Raw genomic sequence first — 20,179 nt, 5'->3', positions numbered from 1 at the left:
CTTATTCAAAAATAAAAGGGAAAGTAACTTTCGATTGATCCGTAACGTAGTGCAGGTCTGGAAACCCAATTTGTCATAAATTCATTGTTGTAATAAAAAAAAATACTTTCAAACCAGCGCAAAATGGAGTCTATTAAATTATTACGACTATGTGAAAACAGGCCCATCATTGCGTTCAGTTAACAACTGATAACAAATTTGGGTTCCCACTCACTGACGGGCACAAGTGTCTGCGTCAATACATCGGTATCTTAACCGGGTATTCGATTACACACTCTGTCGTAGTCGTACTCTGAAAATAACCAGTATTTAAGACTTTGGTCAAGAAAACTCTTCCTTCAGTTATCGATCGATTAAAATGGTCGATTAAAATGACTTCTCATCCTGTTAAAAACTCGAAAAATAAACAAACAAACAAACAAAAAAAGAAAACGTGAAGTCCAAGGTTTGGGAGTTTTTTTTTGGCAAGATGATCGACCGATAATATTTGAAGGACGAGTTTTCTGGCCAAAATTTTAAATACGGTGGATTTTATTTTTCATAGTACGACAGCTCTGCTTATCAGTGTATTTCATTCGGTTTATCCATAACACCATAAACACCAACCTCTGTCTGACCGTAGCCATCATTAACTTATAGCCTGACACTGACCAAAAAAATGACGTCAAAGGGCCAGTCTTTGGCCACAAAAGAAAACAAATCGTGAGTTGTATTCAATAGTTCAACCAATAGGAGCACTTGTTTCCATGAGCTGTACTAACAACAACTCATTAGGCAGTCAAACTGCCAGTCTTTTTGGGTTTCAGTGTCAGGCTATAACTTAATGATGGCTAGGGACTGACCCACTCTCATCAATTACTGTCGAGTCTCACCGAATAAAAGTCCAATAATTGCTTATTTTAGTAAGAGCGCTTTGACACACTTTAAACCGACGTATACATATATGCAGGTCTGGCATCCGAACGCAAATAGGTCTAGTTTAACATTGTTGTAATGGCCAACTTTTTGCGTCATGTCTTTTTTTTTTTTTTTTTAGATTTCCATTACAATAATCTCATAATACACTGGGTTATCAGACCTGCAAATAAATGTACGTCGCTATAAACTCATTCCAGCGCCTAAGAAATGGAAGATAGTTTTACAGAGCATTTAAAGCCTTATACATTTAAATAAGCACTATAAATTCATTGGCATTCCAGTGAATTAAACAGGAAAAAGCTAATGACACTTTTGCTTCTTTTGAAGACTGCGTTTAAATTTATTTTTCTTTTTGTCCTATCTCTGCTTTGGCAGTTCGTTTATATTTTCCTTGCAAAGATGACTTTATATTACAATAATGCCTTAAGTCGGCAGATGAATAAATGGTATTCCATACCCTCTCATAGATAATAACTCATAATTACCTTATATATTATTATCATTTTTGTCAACATAAAGGGAGGTAAGTTGTAGTAAATATTATAAATCATCCAAATCGTCATAAGATTCCCGTCGAGTCGGGAGAGAATTCACTTTGGGCTCAGCCTTCCATCTTAACCGCCTGCTCTGAATCATGACGTTCCCTCCTCCGGGAATGTGATGTATATTGTCTAAGGAACCGACTCGAGGCCTCTCCGACCAGTCGTGCTTATGGTGGACCATCCTCTGAACAGGAGTGCGGGGATGATGCGAAACGTTATCTAAAGATCCAATTTTAGGCTTAGCCTGCCATGACAGTCTCTGATCCATGATGAATATGTCACCGCCTTGCGGTACGTGGCTAATATTGTCCAGGGAACCGATCTTCGACTCCCTTCGCCAACGAAGCCGCTGATTCGGAATACTCACATCTCCACCTCGTGGCGAATGCGTGATGTTTTCCAGCGAACCGACTTTCGATCCGACATTTTCGTAGAGTTTGTTTTTCTTAATGATGTGCGCACCTCCTGGCGTGTAATGAACGTTGCCGGCGTTTCCGACATTGGCTAAAGCACCGTATCTTGGAGATAATTCGTAATCCTTTTTGTCGTTGGTCGGATCGCTTCTGCAGGTCCTGGCGCGATTGTAGTCCACGTTGTCGAGAGAACCAACTTTAGCCTGGGCTTTCCATTTTAGTTTTTCTCGGTGGATGAGCTTATCGCCACCGCCGGGCTGGTGCTCGGCATTTGAGAGAGAATCAGTTCTTGCCTCCTTTTTCCAGCCTAAGTCGATAGGCGGAAGAGAACGCGTCGTGCGAGCCGTATTAGGTTGATAGTGTCCTACGTGCGGGTTTTTGGGCGTGTATTTCCAAGTGGGTTTCAGACTCCTAAAATTAACACCCGTGTCAGCCAAGCTCTGCTCGACGGTGGCGAATTTTTTGCGTTGCAGAAAGTTTTTGGTGGGCAATTTCTCCACCACGACGTATTGCCCGTCTTTCCTCTGCTTAACGGAGACGAACGGTTTGTCGGCGCTTCCTTTGTTGACATAGATGACGTCACGAACTGCAGAAGGACCGTATTTCCCCAGAGTTTTGGGTTTTGGTCGGTAAGGACTGTCCTCCAGTGTCTTCATGCTATAATACTATTCGAAATCCGCTATGACAGAGCCACAAAGAAAGTTTCATGAAGCTATCCAAAACAAAAGAACAAGTTCTTTAAACGTGCTTGTCACTAAATATTACTGTCCTATAAGAATGGTGAGATGGGAATTATTACTAATTACGTTTAAAAAAAAAAAGAAAGAAAATTCAGCTCAATCAACTTTTATCACTTTAACTCACTCAATCCTAACACCGACTAAATCCGTAGTTTACCCAGGTTACTTTTACCCCATGCCTATTTGTTACATTTTTCTGAGACAAATTATAGGCGTAGTATCAAAGATAATGTTTTTAGTTTTTACATGTTAATGGTAGTTGAATAAAGCTATCTATGTACATGCTCATTCTTAATACATATTATCCAATTTTGAAACCTAGCAAAAATCTCTAGGATTGAGTGAGTTAACGGTTGAGCTCTGAAGGTAACGAAAAATAGTGGAACAATAATAATAATAATAATATCCAATCCATGCTGAAATCCACAGAAACATCCACATGACGCTTAATCTTATCTTATCTTAATCTTACCAACTGCTTTTGAATCAACGGTCATAAACGGTATCTAATATTACGGTAATATGAAGGAGTGTAACAATTAGCCTACCACTTCTGCTATTAATTTATTACAATGTAGCGAACAATTAATCTAACGTCTGATTTTTAAAACGCTTTGATTTAGATTTAGAACGGCGTTTGACGTGTCTTCAATTTTTATATTATTTAAAAAAAAGAAAAAGAAAAAAAAAACAAATAAATATAAAAATATAAAAAATTAAATAAATACGAGAATCGATTAGAAAAATGGAAGGAAGATCTTGAACTTTTTCTTTTTTTTAAATCGAAAATTTATATACGGACTTGACACGAGGACCCACCACTTCATAATTGATTACTGATTACTTTATTTAATGTTAGATTAAGTGACATGAAATGATAATATTTGGTGTGAATTGCCGAAAGTACAAATTGAAAATGAAATGAATATGTTAGTAGTGTATACGCACGCGTAAAGAAATGAGAAGGAAGATAGCAAGAGAGACAGAGAAGAGAGAGAGAAGAGAGAGAGAGAAGAGAGAGAATAAGTCGGCGTGAATATCTATTCAATGTTATGTTTCATATAACGTAAACAAGTGTAACTAAATGACAAATTGCCATATTTATGGACAATAAAGATCTATTATTATTCTTATTATTATTATAACTATCTACCAATTTAGAGCAAGGTTATTATCATCAGCAGAAGAATAACAACAGTCCATACAAATTGACAGTAACTGCACTGCACATCGCAAAAATCCAAGACTGAAAAAGAACAAATCCTTACTACAGTAGTTTTAAGTACCTACACGTAATGAACAAACCAAGAATAATTAATTACAAAAACTTCTCTCTTACTCAACGCCTGATTATAGTATGGCTTTGAAGTCAACACAGTGTTTGTGATACGTGGTAATAAATACAAACCCTTCAAAACTAACAACTAGGCCAGTGGTGGCGAACCGACAATAACAAATAACGAAACCGTTAGCTATTTATCAATATATTAATATTAGAATGATCAATGATCTATTGGTTCAAGGTGCTATACTGGTCAATACCTTGAGCGAAGAGCTACCAACTCCCGGTTTTTTCCGCAACTTTCCCTGATTTTCTATGGTCTTAAATTTTAAAAATCTTGAAATAATGACTAAAATCCCATTTTTCCCAGCAACTTTCCCTGATTTACATGGTCTTAAATTTAACAAAAATCTTGACATAATTACTAAAATCTCATTTTTCCTATTAAAAAAATTATAGATTTTTAGTAATGTTTGTACGTGTAATAGGATTATTGAATAGTGAAGAGTTGTTTATGGTATATTTCCATTGCACTTGAGTATAAAGATTTGCAGATAGTATTATACTATTGTTTTAATGATTCAAATGTTGCTGCTTAATGCTCATATAAATAAATAAATACATTTATTAATTTATTTATTTTATTATTATTATTATTATTATTATTATATTATTATTATTATTATTATTATTATTATTATTATTATATTATTATTATTATTATTATTATTATTATTTTATTAATAATATAATAATAAAAATGGTAATAATAATAATAATAATAATAATAATAATAATAATAATAATAATAATAATAATAATAATAATAATAATAATATAATAATAATAATAATAATAATAATAGAATATAAGTTTCAATTAAATCCATCGTCTTTTTATTATCGTTATCTGATTTCATTAACAGGTTTTGTGCTTTTGAATTTGGGGAAAAACCCAATTTTTAAAAATCAAATCTTGATTTTAATAAGTCTTATCCTGATTTACCGGGTTGGCATCTTTGTGAGTATGTCCTTAATCCACATTAAAGGGCCAAATAGAAATAGAGTGGTGTTGAACGCCTCTGGCCTAATTTGTGTGTTAATCCTTAAGCGATTAACTGCGCCATGCTAATCCAATATGTTATTACTCAAAGTGCGTTATCTTAACGGCCCGAATTAAAACGGGTCTCCGACCGCGATAAGAGGCATGGCGTGTTGATAGCTGCCATGAAAGTAGTATAGGATAATATAGAATGCCTTAAAACGGAACTCTGTCGTGACGTAGTTAATGAAAGCTTGCTAATCGCAGAAACACTAACAATTAACGGTGCATTTTTCCGATAGAATGTTGCACTCTGCTATTCTCTCTCTCCCCCCTCTCCTCTCTCTCTCTCTCTCTCTCTCTCTCTCTCTCTCTCTCTCTCTCTCTCGCTCATACACACAACCAAATCCAAAGATTCTTTCAAATTTTATATAATCCTCACTTTTGTCTTTTTCTTTCAAGTCTCGGATCACTAATAGGGCATATATAAAAAAAACACATATCCAATTCTATTTTTTAAAATCAGCCATAAAGATCTATTTCAATTAATAAATCATTTAGTACAAAATATCAATACATTGATGTATAGAATAATGGTTATTGGTATGTGAAACGGTGGACGAAAGAAACGAGAAGAGAAGAGAGAGAGAGAGAGAGAGAGAGAGAGAGAGAGAGAGAGGAAGAGAGAGAGAGAGAGAGAGAGAGAGAGAGAGAGAGAGAGAGAGGCGGGGAGGCGGGAGAAGAGAAAGTAGAAATAAGGATACCATGAGGCAAATTGACATCTGGATAAGGGAAGAAAAGGAGGAGGATCAAAAGAAGAGGACGGGGGTAGGGTAGGATGGAAACAACTGGAACAAGAGAGGTGATCCATGTTCAACAATTTCTTTTCATAACGTCTTCACATTGCCATTATAACCACACTGTCAACTCTCTGTGACTAAATCTACTTTAACGGATCACCGACGTGAGCTACGTAAAGTGACTGGACCGAGGGACAGACTGATCGATCGATCTATTTACTGATTGGCTGATTGATACATTGATTACTTTATTGATATGAGATTAGGCAGTTCAATTAAAGAGAATAAGGGGACGGCCAAGAAACAGCTGGAGGCGTTCAACTCAGAAGGACATCGAGAGACATGGATCAATCAGGAGTGAGCCGGAGAAGATACCTTAGGATAGAATAAGAGGACGGCCAAGAAACAGCTGAAGACGGAGAAAATCAAGGGACACGGAACCATCTGTAGAGAACTATAGAAGATCAAGAAACAGCTGGTGGGATCAACTCTGGAGGAAACCAAAGTGACACGGAACCATCTGAAGAGAACTAGAGAGATCAAGAAACAGCTGGTGGAATCAACTCTGGAGAAAATCAAGGGACAAGGAACCATCTGAAGAGAACAAGACAAGATCAAGAAACAGCTGGGAGCGTTCAACTCTGGAGAAAATCAAGGGACATGTAATCATCTGAACATAACATCGGAATAGTCCAGGAATGAATAAGGTCGGACCGTCAAGAAACAGCTGAAGACATTCAGCTCTGGGCGAAATTAATGGACATGGAACCATCTATCTAATGAGGACTGGAGAGAATTGGATGGAGAAAGAAAAGTTGCTGAAGGCCACGGGGAGATGAAGGGCTGCAGTAAGTAAGTTAGTAAGTAAGTAATTAAGTCAGCAAGTAAATATAATTAAAAAAATAATTGAGCTTTTACATAGCGCAAAATCCACTAAACGTGCTCAAAGCGATTTACAAGGGGTCCCTAGTCAACAGCAACACTTAACAGTTAGGACGAGACATGACGCCTGTTAAGCGATATTACATTTTTTCCCCGACAGAGACAACGCTGTTAACGGCCACGTACTCATTTCACACCCGAGTACGGTGAGAGAATGTGAGTAAAGAGCCTTTTCCAAGGACTCAACTATGCGCCGAGCGAGGCTCGAACCCAGGACCTTCGGATACGAAAGCGAGTGACATACCACTAGACCACATAGTAAGTACGATTAGTGTACAGATCCGATCTTAACAAAGGAGTGAAAAGACGGCACTGAAACCAAAGTCTTTACAAATGTGTATACGTAGACTTAAACGCAATTTTAAATAATTCCTGTATAGCAATGAATGTAACAAGCGTTTAACGACCATTTCATTACGATATCAAATGATAATAATACCCAGTAACCCCTATTCCAATCTTGTCAATACGATTGAGATACTTTGTAAGACTATTTATCATAAAAACCCGACGTGTTCTATTTGCAGATCCAATCCTTATGGGCTCATTGTTATAATGGTAATGTCAAGAAATGACGCAAAATATTGTCCATTACAACAATGTTAAACTAGGCCCACTCCCCCCCCCCCCCCCCCCCCGCCATTCTCCTCCTCCTCCATACGTGAAATATATGGTAGAGCACTAAATCACACGCGATGGGACCAAGTTCGATCCCGGGATAACTTATTTTCCGATCTCCGCCCTTTCCACCCAACAGAGATGTTATAACTGGGTCTGTTATATCAAGTGGAAGTTACACTTTGCGATTGGCTAATGTCCTATCCAAAAGGTAACAAAGAACTGCTGTTGTCCGTTTCACGCTATACGAACCGTGATAAACTCCGATTCCACGGCTCTGAAGGACTACTACTACTCAACTCGGGATCAATCTCGGTTCCTCTGCGATTGTAAAGCGAGTGCTCTATCAACTGAGCTATCGGGAACCACTGTATGAATAATATAGGTCACAATTTATTGATATTCATAGTTTGTTTGTTTTGTTTAATCTGGCGAAAATATAAAAAATGAAACCGATTTGTATAAGTTTAAGAGTATCGTGTATAACCCTTGCGATTTCTTTTCACTATAATATTATTATAATTAGACGCAATTCAATAGAAAGTGGTACAAACGGAGGAAACGAAAAACTGGATCATCAAAGACGTGTAAATGTATTCATAATCATTTCATAAATTATGTACTTAGGGAGGGTCAATAGAGAGTTACGATGATTATTTTTGTTTTGTTTATTTGTTTTCAATCACCCACTTTCAAAAGAAACTAATATGATAAGGAAAGAACGAGAAAGAGAGAGAGAGAGAGAGAGAGAGAGATAGAGAGAGAGAGGGGGGGGGGGGGAAGAGGGGGTGAGAGAGAGAAAGGAGGGAGGGAGGGAGATATAATATATATATATATATATATATATATATATATATATATATATATATATATATATATATATTGAGAGAGAGAGAGAAAGAGAGAAAGGAGGGAGGGAGAGAGAGAGAGAGAGAGAGAGAGAGAGAGAGAGAGAGAGAGAGAAAGAGAGAGAGAGAAAGGACGGAGAGGGAGAGAGAAAGAGAGAGAGAGGGGGGGGGGGAGAGAAAAGAGAAAGAGAGAGAGAGAGAGAGAGAGAGAGAGAGAGAGAGAGTAATAGAGATAAAGAGCCCCCAAACAAAAATCCGTTTTTGTTCTGTTTTATATCCACTCAAATATTATATGCTTAGGAAATATACGGGTCTTAGGTACTATCAAATGGTGTGAAAAAATGGGAGCGGCACTGCATGCATAATATATATATATATATAGGTGATCAAAATACAGCAAACAAACTAAAATATTAATTGCGGTCTATCCGTCCTCAACATTTGTAAACGGAATCCCAAGACAAATTTAAAAGCAAAATGATTTGAAATATAATATTCTCAAATTAAAAGATAAAGTTTTGAAAAATGTATATGAAACAGTTTAAGACAAGGCAAGAAACAAACCATATCAAAAAAAAAAAAAAAAAAAATTGGGTGGGATGGGAGGGGGGGGGGGGGGGGGGTGGGAGGAATTGAGGACGACTGATGTTTTGGGATGATATAATTTTTATTTATTGGAAATACTTCGATAAGACTATCAAAATCCTTTGTCAGCGCTCCATAATAAACACTCGCAATTAACCGGTAGACTTTTGACCAATCAAAACGTGTAATTTGCGATACACCTTCACACGTGCTCGGACAAACACATTTGGTTATAAGTTTTTATACCAGCTGATGGGTGATTAGTTTTATCACACGATTTTCTCGATTATAATTATATTATACAGTTTAAGTTTCCACATAGTTTTCTGTATTGGTTCTATATTGATCAAGCGGTAAAACATTGTGGGTATTTTCATTACATACCATCGATAGAAACACTGCCTTTGTTTACATTATAACGACTATCCGAGAGGCGTGGTTATCTATGTGTCTATTGATGAATTGCGTTTAGTTTTTTTAAAAACTCACAACAATGCCAGCCGGATATAACAACGCACCAAACACACAAAACTATGGGTGACCTTAAACGTTGGTAGTTTGATAAAATACAATTTAATGATACTCATAAAAAACAACAACAAAGAGCCGAGTGACGTTAATTTCGTTCTGTCTATACTGAATTTGTTGGAAAGGAAGAGAAAAGGAAAAACAAAAACAAAACAAAACAACAGCTCGGAGAAAATAGAAGAAAAAGAGAGAATAGAAAAGAAAAAAAATAGTTTAATAAAATAGGAAATCAATACACGGGTCGCGCTGTTAAACACACGAAACAAGAATCATCACTGACTTGGAGGTAGCCGAAATATCGATTCGGATTTGTTTTTTGTTTTTTGTTGTTTTTTTTTTTGTGTGTTGCTGTTTTTGTTTTTGTTTGTTTTGCTTCAGTTTTGTTTTGTTTTGTTTTTATATTTATTTTTTTTTTGTTTTTGTATTATACTTGTATTATACGTTATACTTCCGGATGGCAATGTTGTGAGCTTCTTAGCCAAGCGCATACAAAATCTATAGTAACGTTGGCGTCCAACCACCATTCTATTTTCAAAGAAGAACCGTCTACGACACGTCCTCCTTCTCCGTGTCACCTTTTCACACTCTCAACACGCTCATAAAACACCTGGAAACATCAATTTTAAATGAATCAAGCAACACAAGATCTCCTTTCCATATAAAGATCTGAGATTTATATATTTTTTTCTTTTTCATTTACCGCCGGCTATGTTGTCAAGCAACGAACGTTCTTTCACGCCAAACTTCATTCGAGCACGCCAAAATTCTAACACGCCAAGATCTCTATAGTGCGGCTATGTGGTCTTGTGGTATGACACTCGCTTTCGGATAGGAAGATCCTGGGTTCGAGTTCGAGCCTCGCTCGACGCATAGTTGAGTCCGTGGAAAAAGGCTCTTCACTCATATTATTCTCTCACCGTACTCAGGTGTAAAATGAGTACCTGGCCGTTAACAGCGTTGTCTTTGTCCGAAAAATTGCAATATCGCCTAACAGGCGTCAGGTCTCGTCCTACATGTTAAATGTTGATGTTGACCAGGGACCCCTTGTAAAGCGCTTTGAGCACATTTAGTGGATATTGCACTACATAAAGTACAATTTTGAATATTGTCTTGTGGTATGACACTCGCTTTCGGATAGGAAGGTCCTGGGTTCGAGCTCGATCCTCGCTCGACGTATAGTTGAGTCGTTGGACAAAGGCTTTTTACTCATATTATTTTCTCACCGTACTCAGGTGCAAAATGAGTAACAGCGTTGTCTATGTCGGAAAAAAAATTAATAATATCGCCTTACAGGCGTCATGTTTCGTTCTACATGTTACGTGTTGTTGTTGGTCAGAGACCCCTTGTAAAGCGCTTTGAGCACGTTGTGACCACTTTCATCAATCGGAACGAGTGCTGTAAACATTAATAAGCTTCAACAGTCCTAACGTCACTTCCCTCGTAATGACGCATGGTAACTTAGTAACTGGCTCTAAACTATCGGAACAATGCCGGACGCCCCTATGAAATATTTCTCCGACGAGCATAAAAGCGTATCCAGATGAAAAAAAAACATTATAAATCTGATCATGTTTTGACTTTTATACATTCAGATCACAAGACATGAAAAGTTCTAGCCAGCATGTGAGAATAAAAAGTACCGATTTTCTTTGATTAGAACCACGATGGCCGCCATTGCTGGGCGACGTGACATCAGACTATTGAATCCAATTTGTGGCCAATTTCATCAAACAGTGAAGGTTGGCAGAACAATGGATTTCACACGCAAAGGGACCGAGGTTGATCCAGAAACCAAGATTTGTTTTCCGAGACCCGAGCCTCCCCCCCCCCCCCCCCCCCCTATTCCCTAACCACCCATCAGTGACTAAGTAACTGGGTCTGTTAGATCTGTAGATCGGGCAAAAAGTACACTGGAACAGACGAGCGTCTTGTCAAAAGAGTAGCAAGCAATTGCTATTGCCCGTTTCACGCTATAGAAACCGGGATAAACTCCGGCTCCATGGACCTAATGGTTCTGAAGGACTTCTTTTTTTCTTTTTTTTTAACGCACATTTTTTTTTTGTCAATAGAATTCTTCAAGGATAAATTCAGCGGCTTTTAAAATGGGACCTAACAGTTCTATTTGATCCCACGATCAATGTTCAATTAACGTATTTTATTTACTTAGAGGATCCTTTTAAAATACCAACCATTGGGTGGAAATGCATAGGAAAGAAGAAGAGAAGGAAAAGGAGAAGACGAAGCGAGTAGTTGTATTGAAAAGCACAAGGGCTTATTATGTTATGTATACAAAGAGCTACTATGATTGTAAAGAAGACACCTGTAAAGTAGAATCATATTAATCCAATCAGATTCCCAATGAACCATTTTGTAACCTTGATCCGATTAAACTTCTTATCAAATATACGACAAGGTTATATATATATATATATAAGGTTATATATATATATATATATATATATATATATATATATATATATATATATATATATATATATATATATTGTCAAAGTAAATATAGATCTATGTTACTTTCGGTTTTATTCAAATACATTACAATTAAAAGTACACGTTTATATATAAAATGTCGACTTCATTTGCTATGCCAATGCGCTTGATAATACTAATTCTAACAACCAGCAGGCTTTTTTTTCTTTCTTTTTTTTTTTTTTTTTTTTTGTAAAATCTAATTTCCATTACACACAATGAGAGCGCCCGTTAGTCGGCTTTTTTTTAAAGCAATCGGATAATAATCATCACTTCATTTCCATTGCAAGGTGCTCATTCACACCTGAGTCAAGCGAGAATAAGACGTGCTCAAAGCAAGAGGTCCTTCGCCAAAAGCAACACCAAACATTTAGGACGAGTCATGACGCCTGTTAGGTAATATTTCAATCTTTTCAGACAGAGACAACGCTGTTGATGGCCAGGTATTCATTTTACATCTGAGTACGGTGAGAGAATGTGAGTAAAGAGCCATTTCCAACGACTTAACTACGCGCCGCTCATATCGGAACTCGAACATAGGGCCTACCTATCCAAAAGCAAATGTCATACCACATGACGAAACAGCAGCCGCAGAAAGCTATTTAGTACAATGTTTGGAATGTAAACGAGTTCCAACGACTCATGTACACGAGAATAACTTTATTTAACTCCCTCAATACCAACTATAGGAAAATCGTCAAATTCGTTACGATACAACCAACATTTTTCTAATTCAAATTTCTCTTGTACATCATAAAATTTAAAGAAAATGAACAGTGTGTTGTAGAACATGTTTTGCTAAAGGAATTATTTATCGCAACAACTTACTGCTATTGTGTTTGAGTAATAAAAAATATATTTTTGTGTGTTGGGTGAAAAGTTTTGGGGAAAATCCTGAAAATGGCTGGTAAGGAGAATTATTCTTTCATCAAAATAAACAAATTATAGAAATAATTAACACAAAACAATTGATTATTCCTTGGGGTCTTCTAGTACTATTGACATGCCTAGCTGAACAATGCCAATGAAACACGCCCTCTTGCGTTGCTAATGGCAACGAATGTTTACAAACAATGGATGGAATCACTCGGAACTGAAACTAAGTTATTCTGTGACGCAAATAAATCAACGTTTTCTTTTAAAATACGAATAGAAAGAGTGAAGAAAAGCAAAAACGACATTCCCCGTGACAGCAATAAAATTCCTACGCGCAAACAATAAAATCTCTACGCGAGAAGAATAAATTTCAGTCAACAGTAGCAACAAAAGGACAATAATAAGAGGATTGGCACGGGCGTGAAAAGCCTTGTTTCTATAGTGAATCACTTTAAAATTTTGTTCCCTTATTAAAAAAGTTCAAAGTGCTATAATATCACCCTATATTCAACACTAGTTCATCTGCACTCTCTCTCTCTCTCTCTCTCTCTCTCTCTCTCTCTCTCTCTCTTTCTCTCATCCATCCATCCATGTATCTATCTATCTATCTATCTACCACTATCTATCTATCTATCTATCTATATATATATATATATATATATATATATATATATATATATATATTTAACATTCTATCTATCTATCTATCTATCTATCTATCTATCTATCTATCTATCTATCTATATCTATCCATCTGTATGTCTATCTATCTGTCTGTATGTCTATCCATCAATCTATTTATCTGTCTCACTGTCTGGTTCGCTGTGATTCTTGGACTCACAACTCGAGCTACATCGGGTCCTCCACGAATTCCAATCGACAGTGAGATAGATACGGAGCGTCCTTAGGAGCGAAATTTGTCACACGTTCATACATATTCCCCCCCCCCCCCCCCCCCAGTTCAGTAACTATGAGGTCTTGTGGTATAAATTAAATTTAAATTGAGCTTTATATAGCGCAATATCCACTAAATGTGTTCAAAGCGCTTTACGTGGGGTCCCTGGTCAACAGCAACATTGAACATGTAGGACGGGACATGCCGCCTGTTAGGCGATATTACAATTTTTCGGACAAAGACAACGCTGTTAACGGCCAGGTACTCATTTTACACCTGAGTACGGTGAGAGAATGTGAGTAAAGAGCCTTTTCCAAGGACTCAACTATGCGCCGAGCGCGAGGCTCGAACCCAGGACCTTCCGATCCGAAAGCGAGTGTCATACCACAAGACCACATAGCCATAGTGGTATGACACTCGCCTTCGGACCGGAAGGTCCCGGGTTCGAGCCCGTTCTGAGCGCCACATTGTTGAGTCTTTGGAAAAGGCTATTATTTACCCACAACATTCTATTCTCTCACCGTACTCAGGTGTAAAATAATTACCTGACCTTTAACAGCGTTGTATCAGTCCGAATAAAAAAAATAGTAATATCGCCTAACAAGTGTCATGCCTCATCCTACTTGCCAGGTGTTGGGGACCTACACTCCTCTAAGCTTGGTGAGAAGTTGCCAGCTTTGATACCAGTAAGAGGAGACACTGGGTGGCTGCGAATCGGCTTCGGTCGAGGAGCTGCCTAACGGCCGGTGCGTTACATCAGTGGGGTCTAACTTCCTGTCCCTTATGTCCACGCTGTGGGCAAGAACCCGAAACGGCAGAGCATCTAGTCGAAAGGTGTGTTGTGACGATGCTACCAGGCGGGTTCGCGACGGTGCACGAATGCGGACCGGACTTTGCTGATTGGGTCGATCGTCATAACATAATAGTGTGAACCATAAGAAGCTGCTGCCAGGTGTTGCTGCTGGGTAGGGACCCCTTGTAAAGCGCTTTGAGCAAGTTAAGAGAATAATGTCAAGAATAAATGCTTCGTTTTTGTTTTTGTTCTTTTGTTTTTTTGTTTTTTTTTGTGTGTGTGTTTTTTATTTTTATTTTTATCTATTTTTTCTTGGGGGGAGGGGGGGGGGGGTGGGGGGGGGGGGGGTTATTATTTTCTTTCTTATTTTTTAAACTTATATTATTATCATGCTTAGTTGTAAAATAAGCACATGGATGATAATAATAGAGCTGCTCCCGATACTGAAAAGAATTATGATAGTGCCTTACAAAGCATCATATTTCGAACAGTAGTGGTGTTGTTGGTTTGCGATCACCTCCTGTAAAGCGCTTTGAGCAAGTAGGTACAATTATTAGTTGATATTGCTCTTTATAAATGCCGAGGTAATTTTTACAAATAATTTAAAAACCAACAAACAACCCCGGTTTCCGTTTTTAGCCATTGGTATGTCAGTCCCTAGAAAAACAGTCTTCTTTAGAACACGGATCTTCGTCGCAAATAAATTGCTTACTGTCACTGTAATATTTATTAATAATATGTCACTTTATGATATATTGTGTATAACGCATGGCGAGTATTTTATTTATTTAGATTGTTATCAAATTTATGGTTGTCGTATCTGTATGTTTCGATGTTTTCTCTACAGTTGGTCTACTCTTCCTGACCCCTACAGACTATCGGGATTTATCTCATTTCTCTGTATCGCTCGTATTATCACTGTATCTTCTCTCTCTCTCTCTCTCTCTCTCTCTCTCTCTCTCTCTCCCAACCTCACACCCCCTCCCCCCTCTCTCTCTCTGTCTCTTTTCCCTGTCTCTCTCCCTCCCTCCTTCCCCCCTCTCTCTCCCTATCTCTCTCTCTCTCTCTCTCTCTCTCTCTCCCTCTCTCTCTCTTGTTTGGAAACAAACAAATACATTATGTATCAAATAGAGACTACAGTCTTAAAACATTAATCTTAGCTTTATCAAAATCCGTGTCATAAAAACGTCATCAACCAAACACAGTTTTATCCGAGAAAGTGTCTAGATCGGAGCAACAAACGGAACATCCGGGAATGAAAGAGATAAAGATAACCATGTGATCGCGTTGTTTTCTTTTGTTTATCGTCAATTTGTCAAAATACCTATCTCATAATAGGTACACTCTTAAGGTTGTGTCAGATTTTATCAGGTTTTAATCACCTCCTTGTCAAAAGCTCAAACTGCAATGACAGAATATTCCCTTCATGGTAACAAATAATATGTAGGGAGACCAAAAACATCATTAGTAACTACCCTAAACCAGGATCTCTCTAAATATCAGAAATTTCTAGATTCAAATGAGGCCGAATTAATCCTTGAAGAACTAAGACAAACTGCTGTGCTCTCCGTATTAAAGTCACAACAAGATCTTGACAGCCTCAAAACTCTGGCCCAGGAACATTGACCAATGGAAACAATTAACAACATGGATGGAGAGAGCAGCTAAACTCATCGCGGTTTTTTAACAATCTGTGACTGAATCACACCATTCTCATCAAGCGTCATTCACACTGCGAGGCTTACTATTTACTTCTGTCAAAAGAAAAAAAAAATATGACAAAATTAAGGAGAAAACACTCTAACGCACGGTATCAAGGGAACTAAATAAATGGGTTGCTTTCTTTCTTTCTTTCTTTCAAAACTGTGAATCTCTAAAACTACAAGAAAACAATTGCATATGTGACCCCTCGTCTCAAAACGGTATTAAGTCGGGATGATTAATATGCTTAAAATGGAATTTGTAGCCAGAGATATCATGCTTAAGTTGAGTTTAAATGCTTTATAGAGGAGACGGAATATCATATTTTAATGTGCTAAATACCAAGGTTTCATATTTTTGACCAGTTTAACTATAATTTGACTTTTTAGCATCTGGTCCATCCCGACATAGTACCGTTTTGAGACGAAGGGTCACATATGGAGTCAACTCAACTTTGGAATGACGTAAAGGAGAAAACGTTCAAGACACGGTGTCAGAAGAACAACGAAGAATTGTTTTTTTTTAAAACATGTGAATCTCTAAAACTACAAGAAAAAATTGCATGTGGAGTCTAGCTTAACTTTGAAAGAACGTAAAGGAGAAAAGGTTCAAGACACGGTGTCAGAAGAACTACGAAGACTTATTAAAAACTCGTTCCCTAAATCAAAAAGAAAAAATTGTATGTGGAGTCTAGCTCAACTTTGGAATGACGTAAAGGAGAAAACGTTAAAGACACGGTGTCAGAAGAACTACGAAGACTTATAAAAAAACTGTCGTTCCCTAAATCAAAAAGAAAAAAGTGTATGTGGAGTCCAGCTATACTTTGGAATGACGTAAAGGAGAAAACGTTCAAGGTAGGTTGTCAGAAGAACTAAGAATGCTTTAGTTTTTTATTTACTGCGATTCCCTAAAACTTAAAACGACGAAAAATTGCAAATAAAGTCAAGATCAACTTTGGAATTCAGTAAATTATAAGAAAACGCCCAAGGCACGGTGTCAGAAGATCTAAGAATGCTTTGTTTGTTTTTTTTTTTTTTTAACGCGACCTCCTAAAACTTAAAACTACAAAAAATTGCAAATAAAGTCAAGATCAACTACGGAATTACGGTATGGTTGCATCTATTTAAAAAGCAAATAAATTGAAAAAAAAAAAAAAAAAAATTGTGTTCTCGGTTCATCTCCAGCTTTAATTTGCTTTGCTACGTATTTCTCTTTACTTTTATTATCTATCTTTTTTACTTCCAATTATTGGGGAGGGGGGGGGGGTGAATAATAATAATAATAATAAAATAATAATAATAATAATAATAATAATAATAATAATAATAATAATAATAATAATAATAATAATAATAATAAACTATCAAATTAAGACCGCTAAGGACATTAATTAATATCGTTCTCTTTTCTTGCACACATACAATTATTTTAAGTGTGAAATATGATGTTGATTGATCGCACTAAAAGCCTTCGTCTCTTTCTTTACACATAAACAAACATCATGTTGGAATCTAGATAGAGCTAAGTGTCACAACTATCAAAATCAGACTTTACTAACGGTATTAATTAATATCGTTCTTTTCTTGCACACAAACAATTATTTTAAGTGTGAAATATGACGATTGATCGCAAAATATGTAAAACACTAAGAACCTTCGTCTCTTTCTTTACACATATTATAGTGATACCACTATCACATTAGAATCAATGTGTCACAAACTATCAAATTACAAAAGCTCAGGACATCAGTATATTTCTCTTTCCGCTTTGTACATACACAAATACTATTATTTCAAGTGTGAACTATTATGTTGATTGATCGCAAACCATGTAAAACACTAAGAACCTTCGTCTCTATCTATACACATATAGTAATACCCCTTATCATAATATTAGAATCAATGTGTCACAAACAATCAAATTACAAAAGCTCAGGATAACAGTATATTTCTCTTTCCGCTTTGTACATACACAAATAAATACTATTATTTCAAGTGTGAACTATTATGTTGATTGATCACAAACCATGTAAAACACTAAGAACCTTCATCTCTTTCTTTACACATATTATAGTAATACCCCTATTATATTAGAATCAATGTGTCACAGACTATCAAAATATAATACAAACGCTCAGGATATCAGTATATTTCTCTTTCCGCTTTGTACATACACATTAAATACTATTATTTCAAGTGTGAACTATTATGTTGATTGATCGCAAACCATGTAAAACAATAAGAATCTTCGTCTATTTCTATACACACAAAGTAGTACCCCTATCAAATTAGAATCAGTGTGTCACAAACTATCAAATTACAAAAGCTCAGGAGGACATCAGTATATTTCTCTTTCCGCCTTGTACATACACATTAAATACTATTATTTCAAGTGTGAACTATTATGTTGATTGATCGCAAACCATGTAAAACACACTAAGAACCTCAGTCACTTTCACTTCACCCACAAAACATAAAATGACAGTCGATGTGGAATCCGTTGATCACAAACCTATTTAAAACACTAAGGACGCGAGTCTCCTCTCATTCCACCCTCCTCAAAAACAAGACGAAGTAGAATTATTATCGGTAGGGAAATCTGTTGACGCTTGTATTTACGGCACGGCACCACGCCTCCACGCCACTCTACAAACTCAAAGACCGGCGATTTAATCTACCCAAATTAAACGGTAGCCGCTATTTCACTGTGGCAGACTTAGGCCGGGTGTCCACAATAATATACTTGATAGCTGTAAACTCAATACTTATCTTTTTATGTTAGAGTAAGATATTTTTTTAAAGGTAGGCCGTCATGTATTTGTAAATACTATATCATTGTAATCCAATCGCTTAAAGTTTCAGGAGTTAGAGCGCTATCAAAAAGTCAGAGCCTCCAACCAGGGTGATAGGTTGCTCAATATAAATGTGCATTATTATTATTATTATTATAAGACGGAAGAAAGCATCAACCCTGACCAGGCAGCAGCTGACTTCGCGAAGTCCCAGGTTTAAGAGTTCGTCCCAAGATGGGGGTCATTTAAATCGATCGCTATTTGAAGGACGAGTTTTCTGGCCCAATTTTTAAATATGGGTGAGTGCGGCAACATTCTGTGTTTACGTATGTCTGATATTCAGTTTTGTGGACATTCACCACTAGAGGACCATTGAGACTGTGACTTGACAGTGAAAGTTCTACCTTAAGGTCTTGCATGCATTCAATTCACCGATAATAATGTCACTTTAATGACTTCAAAACCAAAATATAGGCCGACGGGCGCATAAATACTTTCTACGTGATCGGAATGGAATTGAGCCTTCCCCGTTGCTATGGAGTAGACTAATATATATATATATATATATATATATATATATATATATATATATATATATATATATATATAGAGAGAGAGAGAGAGAGAGAGAGAGAGAGAGAGAGAGAGAGAGAGGTGGCAATGCCATTTCGGAACTAATTTAACGCGTCAAATGAACATTGTGAAAATAATTTAGAAATCAATAGATCGAGATTTTTTGCTTCATTGTTTTTGGTTTAAATCTACCTATAAACAAACGCATATAATACAATACATATCCATATAGAGAGATGACCCTGTGTCAACAAAAACAACAACAACAAAAATAAGATACGAAAATAAGAATAACAATAAAGGGGGGAAATCCCCGGAAAAAAACCCAAAACAAACAAAACAAAAAAATTAATAATAATTTTTAAAAATGAAAACAATCAACGACAATAAAAACAAAGATTAATTAATTCAAAAGAAATAAGGAAAAATAAACCGACAAAACAAAACACAACAACAACAACAGCAATTTTTTTTTCAATAGTAATAGTAAAAATTAAGACAGGACATGTCACCATAGAGAATACTAGTAGTCTGTGCATGTAATTAACAGGGATGTAAATGCAAAGTTGAAAAAAATTCTGAAATTCTGCGAGCTCATTTCAATAGTCTAAACTCCAAGTGACACTCCAGGAATGAGGTGATAAATGGCTTTGTGATTGTGACAACATTTTTAGGACTTTTGAGTGATAAGTCTCAGAATAAAATCTAAATTATTTTGTTTATGGATGGATTTTAATGATTTATGTCTCCTTTTTGTCAGGAGGAAATACCATTATTTGGTGTTGTTCATGCTTAAATCAGTGCCC

The 20,179-nt window shown here is 36.6% G+C and overlaps 2 protein-coding genes across 18 annotated transcripts in view; both read right to left on the bottom strand.

Moving 5' to 3' along the window:
• Window positions 1-20,179, bottom strand: part of LOC144958343 (uncharacterized) — a 280,562-nt gene that overhangs the window by 3,290 nt on the left and 257,093 nt on the right. The gene's annotated exons all lie outside the window — the stretch shown is intronic.
• Window positions 463-18,637, bottom strand: LOC144958345 (uncharacterized). Of its 2 annotated transcripts, none has more exons than XM_078890281.1 (2): window positions 18,521-18,637; window positions 463-2,642 (listed from the first exon to the last, which is right to left on the bottom strand). In XM_078890281.1, exon 2 carries the CDS (start codon window positions 2,527-2,529, stop codon window positions 1,459-1,461), a length of 1,071 nt encoding a protein of 356 aa, XP_078746407.1. In that variant the 5' UTR covers window positions 2,530-2,642; window positions 18,521-18,637; the 3' UTR covers window positions 463-1,458. The 2 variants fall into 2 exon arrangements, with proteins under 2 accessions (XP_078746407.1, XP_078746406.1); XM_078890280.1 differs by lacking the exon at window positions 18,521-18,637 and adding an exon at window positions 18,446-18,467.

The sequence above is a fragment of the Berghia stephanieae genome, chromosome 12 (genome assembly GCF_034508935.2).
Source record: "Berghia stephanieae isolate SIO BIC M18660-M18661 chromosome 12, UCSD_Bste_1.3, whole genome shotgun sequence".
Classification (NCBI taxonomy): domain Eukaryota; kingdom Metazoa; phylum Mollusca; class Gastropoda; order Nudibranchia; family Aeolidiidae; genus Berghia; species Berghia stephanieae.
Note: the sequence above shows the minus strand (reverse complement) of the source record. Positions and strands in the feature narration are given on the sequence as shown.